At 37.2% G+C, this 8,443-nt stretch overlaps 1 protein-coding gene across 2 annotated transcripts in view; it reads right to left on the reverse strand.

Annotated features, from left to right (window-relative positions):
* Window positions 1-1,739: 1,739 nt before the first annotated feature.
* LOC127455110 (transcription cofactor vestigial-like protein 2) overlaps window positions 1,740-8,443 on the reverse strand; it is a 10,046-nt gene continuing 3,342 nt past the window's right edge. For both annotated transcript variants that reach the window (XM_051722709.1, XM_051722708.1), the window contains exons 3-4: window positions 6,277-6,696; window positions 1,740-2,727 (exon numbers count right to left, since the gene is read on the reverse strand). In XM_051722709.1, the coding sequence (XP_051578669.1) occupies window positions 2,684-2,727; window positions 6,277-6,696 (464 nt within the window). In that variant the 3' untranslated portion in view covers window positions 1,740-2,683. The remainder of the gene's footprint in view (window positions 2,728-6,276; window positions 6,697-8,443) is intronic.

Below are 8,443 nucleotides of genomic sequence, written 5' to 3' on the forward strand. Positions count from 1 at the left end.
TTTTCTTGTTTGTATGGAGTAGGTTTGCTTTGATTGAGCACCTTTGATAAATATTATTTATTTGTTGTACTGCGGAATTTACGTCAATCTTGTTAGCCATAAACTGTGTTATCTGAAATTTATTGATTAGGTTGGACATTTCTTTGGAGCTAACTGCACTAAGGAATTCAGACTCATTTTGGGGACCATTTGTATGTTGGGTTTAGTTTGAACAGGTTGCTGGGCCCTTGGTTTGTTCTATGGTGTTGGATTTTCTTTAGGAACACATTCATTTGACAGTGGTCTGATAAGAAAGACTGTGGTCTGACAGTGAAGGCACGTATGTAGGAGGGGTCCATTGTCTGTAATGGCATAGTCGACTACACTAGCCCCAACAGCTGAGCAGTATGTGAATCGACCTAAAGAGTCCCCTCTCTCTCACTCTCTCTCTCTCTCACACACACACACACACAATAATCCCAAAGCTATAAATCACATTTGATTTCAAAATCACTCTGTTTCTCCCTCATTTTATCCCCTAGCTTTGATTCACTGAGAAGTGCAATAACATCATAATGACATAAATCTGAATAACTTAGTACATGTTCTGTTCTGGCCTATTCATTTAGTTTTAAGTTCATTTACATTTAAGTTATTGTGAAGCATGCTTTTAAATTGCACATATATTAATTATCAACTTCAGTGGTTTAGGTTAAAATGTGAACATAAATAGGCTGTGTCAACAAACAGACATTTTTGTACCAGCTGGCTGCCATATGTTAAAGGTTTGGCAGGGTAGTCTTAGAGCACCCTTGTATAATTTCATGACCAGACATGAGTCAGTTTGTTCCCGTACAACTTCAGTGATAAGCCTGGAACATCTTCCCTTCCAGAAGAACATAAAAACAGTCTGAACGTCCAGCACTGTCATGTTTATGCTACTTTAGTCCATCATTCCCCAACAAACACAAATTAATTCAGACTTTCTTTCGGTGATCTTCCTGTCTTTGACTGATGGGTCATGACATGGCTTTTTTATATGTATATATATGATCCTTAAGGTTCACTTATAATATAATTTTTTATTTATTTTTTTTGCACAAAAAAACAGCCATATATTTGTAAAACATGATCATTTTCCACCCTCATTCTGACCCTCTGTCAGAAACACCCTGTTTTGGTGCTGCTTCTCCTTTCAGTTACAGTAAACAGTAAACGCCCACTGTTCTGATTGGCTCTCTGCTCTTGACTGACCTGCTCTCTTCTTGCAATCTCAATGTTCACCATTACTGGGCGAGCTATGGAAGTTATTAAAGGTAATGTAGGTGTTAATGTGTTGTTGTGCAGGCAGTCAGATGTAAATGTCTACCACAGTGTGACATCACAATGTGAAGGAAGGTAAGTGTGAGTCGTATTGGCAGCTTGGTTTCAACAAATGCTCTTTTTGCTGTGAGGAGGAAGTTTTGAGTTCTGAAACATAAAGTATGTTTTTATAGTACAATGACCTTTATATGTAAAACATTAAAAAAAAAAAATAAAAAAAAAAAAATAAAAATCAATGAAAATGTGATTCCTCATGTCATGACCCCTTTAAGCTGTAATGTATAATGCTTCTCTACAGTCATTAAACATGAAAGCTGCAATTTGGTCATCAGTAACCATGCAAAGTTAAAAAAAAAAATGTTAACCTGAAAATGTATTTCAGTGTATTTCATATCTATTGAAAGGAGTAACAGGCAAGAATATGACATCATTTTTAAGTACATGTTTAATATGGAAATACAAACACTTTTAAGCTTAACAAAGAAAGTGTCTTCATTATCTGTAGTTCAACAAAGTAGACCTAAACATAGAAAAAAAAAATATATTATTTCCCCTATACAACATCATATCATACATTCCATACATTTACGGAACCTTGTCAGTTCCATACAGTGACTCGTTAACTTGGGAAATTATATCTTTTAACTGGACAGGATTCATTAATACATTGAGTTCTCTCATCTTTAAGCTGTTTTCACGGTATATTCCTTCTGACCAAAAAAAAAAAAACAAAAACCAACAACAACAAAAAAACTAAAAAAATAAATTAAAAAAACTACCGGTAACAGCACTGGTCATAAGTGTATTGTAATTGAAACACATAAATACTATATATAAATACAAATACTGTACATAAATGAAAAAATGTAAAACCAAAGAAACAATACAAACATGTTGTTGCCATCCTTAATAGTCCAATTACCCCCAAAAAAGAGCAATAATATTTACAGCTTGCCAGTCAACACCAGATATTTAAAAAAAAAGATATATTAAAACAAAAAAAATCTATCCATCTGTCATCTGCCCATCATGTATCATTCTGTACATGGCACCATTTCATGTTTTCCACATCTTAATGTCCAAAAAGGGCAAGCTGAATTTTTACACCACAATAAATTAATTTTAAGAGAGAGAGAGAGAGAAAAACAAAAAGATCAAAAGAGAGAGACCATGCAGTCAAGAACCCCTGCCTACCCCCAGGCCTTTTCTCATCACCCTATGTTCATATCTCCATGGTGCACACAAATAGTCTTGGAGCATGTTCAGAGCGTGTGCAGAGCTGGTGCCGAGCCGTTGTGTGAGGGGGCTAAAGGGGAACAACAGTTCGGCTACAATGGGCCATACTCAGGCTTTAATTGGATGGTCGATAAAGGGCTTCTCATTAAAACCAGTAGAGCTCCTTCCCTTTCTTGTGATGCTGGAGACCTGCAGTGCAAAGCAGACACAAACACAATGGCTGAAAACAAGGAAGGCCCATACTCACACACACACACAATCTCCATGGTGGCTGCAAGCTCTCTATATAATAAGCACCAACAACCATGAATAAACAATTAATTTTCTGCCATTAAGCTAGAGGGTTTGTGTTGTGTGGCTCCAGGGGCATAGCAGTCATTTTAAAAGTGTGTCGCACAGCCCCAACACTTACAGTGCAGTATTATATATTACAGTATATGTTAATATACAAGTATGATATAAGTATAATATTTATATATGTATTATTTACTTTTAATATTTTTAGTATTTTAAATATTCTAGAATTGCCAAATAATTGCAAAATCTTGTGGAGCACTTGCTTCTGTTTCACACATGAAAATTAAAGACTGAGCACAAGCTGGTCCTGAATAAATTATTATGACAATTGTGCATGTGCACAATTTTATTTTTTACTCTTGCTTGTGCATTGTGGGATTTAAATGGCTCGAGTTTTTTGACTACGTTCACCAAAATTCGTTCAGATCCATTTAATGATTCATTCAGTGATCATTTCTGGTGATGCCACTGAATTAACAAATCAAAAGAAAATTTTAATCCTTTAAAATTTGTATGTCTACAGACCTACAAAGAGACTTCAGTAGAGGTTTTTTGCTTTATAAGAACAAAGCAAATCTATCCTTTCCCTACAGTTTGTGAGCTGCTGAGCATGACTTTTATCAAAAGACAATTTATAATATTTATGAGTTTCAATAACATCCATACGTTTTCATTTATAAAAAAACATGTCTACATATCTGTTCACTTCAGTAAAAGTGTTCTAAGAACACAGCAAATCTATCTTTTTTCATACAGTTTGTCGACTGCACACCAACACAGGAGCTGATATTAAAAATAACTTCAACACAGATCTAGTAATCTGCTTAAATTGGTAAAAACATCCGATTAAACTATTATCTCAACTTAATGAAGACTCATGCGCTGATATAAACTCCAGTTGTGTGCTTAAAAGAAGGATTGTCCTTTGTTTTGTTTTTTCTGCAGTACATTTCACGTAATGCTGCCAATCAAGAACGATATGCCGATAAATAATTCTCATTTGTGTGTTCCTCATCTCTAGATTATTAATTTAGATCAACAGCATTGCCAATAAAAAACATGGATAAATGAGCATTGTTGAAAGCAACTTTGTAGAAATGAACGGAGCCGCGTTGATTAGACTGTCTGACTGATGACCTATTACGTAAGGGTTGTTTTCGGCTCATGAATCTCACCTGTGATTGGCTGGATGGTCGCTCAATCAGCCCAAAGAAACAAAACACAAAAAATACTGTATATAAATCCACCGTTTGTACTCGGTATGGGTTTAGCTTGGAAAAGTGTGGGGGGAAAAAATCACCTTTTTAAAGAGTGCGGGGGACGTGTCCCCCATGTCCCCCATGGCTGCTATGCCCTTGTGTAGCTCTGCTGCTTTTAACACAATTCATACACTTTCATAAACTGGGTGAAAATTCAGAGAACTTGATCAAGTTATTTCTTGCTGGATGTTTTGTACAAGGAAGTTGTCACTATATTTCATATTCACCTGTAGATCAAGTACATTTTTAGCATTGTTTAAGTTTCTTTCTTGTGTTCTTCCTTGTATGCAAAAGCATTGTAACCATTATACCTTGGCGGGTATAACTGTGTAGAGGGTGTAAGTGTAACACCCCCCAACTACTTACATTTGTAAAGGTTGTCCTCATTACATTTTTTTAAAGGTAATCATTATATTTTAGCGTTTCATTTACTTGGCTGCAGTGCAGAGTAAAAAAAAAAAAAATGTAGCCGACAATGTAAAACAACAACTTTACTATTTCCCTTTTTGTTTTGTAACCAGTAGCACCTAATAAACATGCAAAAAAAAAAAAAAAAAAAAAATCATAATAATAATAATTCTAGTGCAAACAGCTTTCCTAAAAATTGATTTCCTCATATTTGGACAGTGGGAATAAGTTGTGAAATTGTAAATAATACCAAGCTATAGAAAGTCAGATTTGTTTTTTTGTTTTTTTTATCAAATTGTTTATTATGTTTCCAGGAGTGTTAGTTATATATTTGGTTTTAAGATTTTACAGACATTACAGCTGATTTTCTGTAAAGCTGCTTTGGAACAATGTGTATTAGGAAAAGCACAAATATAAAACAATATAAATTTTTTTTTTTTTTTTTACTTTTTGTTACAAAGTTTTTTTCTACTTTGGTAACAAAATTTCAATGTTCTCTCTTTGCACTGTCAAACAAACAAGCTAAAGCATTTTACCAAACTGAAATGTGCATAATTAATTCTGATACAAGTAATGGCCAGCATCGTCCAATCACTGCCAACCATGTTAAAATAAAATGATAAATTCTGAATCTAAGTACTGATTACCATTGTCCCATGTCTGCCAACTATGTTGAGTGGTTCAAACATCATCTGCAGTCTGAAACTGAACTTTTGATAGGAAGTTTGGATTGAATGCACTTGGCTTCATAGCAAAGCTATAGGATGCTCCCTTACTCTCTACTTAGTGAATGTCTTAACCTCCAGTGTGGTGTCTGTCTGCACTGGTCTCAGAACAGTTCGAAATGCTCCGTATTTTCATCCAAACTCGATATAAAGCCTCTGAAAGCGTCATATTTTTTTCTTCTCAGTGTGAAAATGCACAGTCAGTATAAGATTTCTCATGAAAACCTTGTGCTATTGGACACATTAGTGTACATTGTGTTTAGCAGCATGGCTTTATGGATAAATCGCTGAACTTTTATAAACTGGCATATCGGATGAAACTAGAGACTCTAATCTTTTGACTCAAACAGTTTTCAGTGTAAAACCTATATTAGGTTTCTTACCCGATGTAGTTTTGTTGGTGTTTCTCCCAAAGACAAATTCCACTTTAATCGTCGCTATGTTGTTTTGCATGAACGCATTCTTTATGAATGGACCCTTACTGTGTAGTCAATCTAAAGGCCTTTACGCGAATCTTCGCTGTGAATTTTCCCAGCGGTTTTTCACCGCAATTAACATTTTGAACAGAAATAGTTTCTATTGAAATGATTCCTATGAAGCCGATTTACACCCGGAGTGAACATTCGCGTGCCACCAAAGCGAGATTTTTTTTTTTTTTTTTACAGTAAGTGTGTCGATATTTTTTTTTTTTAACCAACCTATAAAATGCCCTGACCAATAAAATATGAGTTTTGGATCACACGTCAGGAGCCACTGCAGTTACCAGCACCAGGCACCCTATACAGTATATAATGTGTATAAATGATAATACTTTCAGTCAACTTGTCCAGCAGGTGAACAGAAATAGTTTGTGAAATTGTCTTGAATGTTTTCTTTCTCATTGAGCAAATCAACAACACACTCGTCATCACTGTTGCAGAATAATTAACAACATCATTAGCCAAGCTTAAAAGTATACTGTGTCCCATCTACTTTTCAGATCGTTTCTATGTCCCTGCTTGTGTGATAAATGTATTATAAAGCCCAGCCTTTAAGTCATATCATCTTACCCGGTTCCATGTTGAGGGCCAGTCTCTGTGCCACTTCCCCAGGCGGAAGTAGTCCTGGCCAAGCGGGAGTGGGTTCAAGCTTTCCCACATCATAATGCCCGGGCAACGTCGGGAGATGTGGTGGCCGGACAGTGGACATCAGCAGGGGGCCGTAGTGAGGATCCAGCCTGGGAGGGGAGTAGAGTTCTTGGATGGGCCGTGGGGGAGGATAGGGCTGGCTTTGAGAGTAGCTCCAGGACTCTGATGGGTGTGGGTGAGTGTGTGAATGAGGCAGACCTGGGTGCAGGGCCTGGGAGTATGGGTCCATTCCATAAGTGGGAGCACCTGTGGGATCACAGTGGGGTCGGCTGGGTGTAGATGGGTAATTACTGTCCCAGAATGATGGAGGGAAACTGCGGCGACTGCTCGAGGATGAAGCATCTGACAGGGAGGGAGAAAAAAGAGAAACTGACAAGAGACCAAAGGGCAAAAGTTTACATTAATAAAGGGACAGTTCACTCTAAAAGGAAAATTCTGTCATCATCTACTCACCCTCATGTTGTTTCAATCTGACAGCCTCATTTATTATTCAATTTCATTAGATCTGTTATGTATACAATGAGAGTGAATGATGACTGAGGCTGTCAGTTCCTAACTTTCTGCCTAACATTTCCTTTTGTGTTCCACGGAAGAAAGTCATACAGATTTGGAACGACATGAGGGTGAGTAAATGGTTACAAAATTTTCATTTTTGGATGAAAAAAACCCATTATGCCTCTTTTACGGAAAACTTCTGATGCATTTTTCTCAATTGTAAATATCGTTAATAATGATCAGTTACTTAATTATTATTAATTTGCAGTCTATGTTTGCATATGAAAAACATCAAATATTGTATTAGAGTTTCAGCTGAGATGGAATTTCTTGCGTCACATTTGTCCACATAGAAGGCTGTTGCACCTTGGACTCTCGGATCAGGCTTGTCACATGATTCTTAGCCCACGCCCTCAAATGTCTTTCTGATTAAATCATGTGGTGTTGCATTTGCTTCTAAAGAGCTTACCACACATCACAGAAATACACACAGCAATATGAGAAAGATTAAAGATGGAAAGAGAGAGCAAGAGAGAAAGACAGTGAGTTAGAAAGCAGAAAGGAAGGAAATTCCAAGGTTCCCACAATGCTTTTCCATGACTATTCGATGACTTTTTCAGTGGCTTGTAATCAAGGGCATAGCCAGGAATTTTTCACAGGGGTGGCCAGGCAGGGTCCAATGTCTGTGGTGGCACATCGTCGGGGGTGTTTGTATTGTCCAGCGGGGGGCGGGGGGTTGTTCGTATCTTCGGATGGGGGGGGGGGGGGGGGGGGGATGGTGGTCATATCATGGGGGGGTTGCTGGTGTAGGAAGACTAAATTGTGCCCAAGACAAAAAATGACCAAAACAGCAATTGCAAGTGGGGTGGCCAGGCTTCGGACCATGGTGGCCATGGCCACACCTGGCCACCCCCTAGCTCCGCCCTTGCTTGTAATTATGGTATAAGGATTTAAAAAGCATGTAAAATTAATTGTGCACACAAAAAAACAATTTTTTGCCAATTACATAAATATTTTGCAGCTGAGCATTATTTGATGGGTGAGCAGCGCTGCTGCGTGATTCCATCAAGAGACACTTTGAATTTTTATAGCATCTGTACTGTTTGTACTCTGTAACTATACAGAAAATAAAGTGATTTCTGGATTACTACATACAATTTTTCCTGGGATGACGGATATAAATAATCAGATGTTTATCAAGTGTGGGTAATTGAACTCTATTATACACTAAACCTTCATGAAATCTAGTTTACATGAGGGAAATATTGCGTGCCTGTCAGTGCATAGTTAACTTGCGTCTTTTTTAACTAAATGAGTATTCAGTACAGTAATTTATGTTGAGTCATAAAAGCCTTTATTGTAAAACATTGTGTTGATAAATAGGTTTATAGTGCATTTACAACATGTTGTCTGCTGTAGTTCAGCGTTTGCTGCGTAAAGTGCGCCTCGTCTCATCTCTTACTCAGCACATGCGCCTCACATGGCCAGTTTAAACTGTAACTTGAAGACACTAGCTGTGTCAGAAAACTGGAAAATGCTGCCCTCAGAGGCTGTATAAGGATGGATGAAGTTAGGATGAAATAAGGTGTTTTTT

This window comes from Myxocyprinus asiaticus, chromosome 17, assembly GCF_019703515.2.
Source record: "Myxocyprinus asiaticus isolate MX2 ecotype Aquarium Trade chromosome 17, UBuf_Myxa_2, whole genome shotgun sequence".
Taxonomy (NCBI): Eukaryota; Metazoa; Chordata; class Actinopteri; order Cypriniformes; family Catostomidae; genus Myxocyprinus; species Myxocyprinus asiaticus.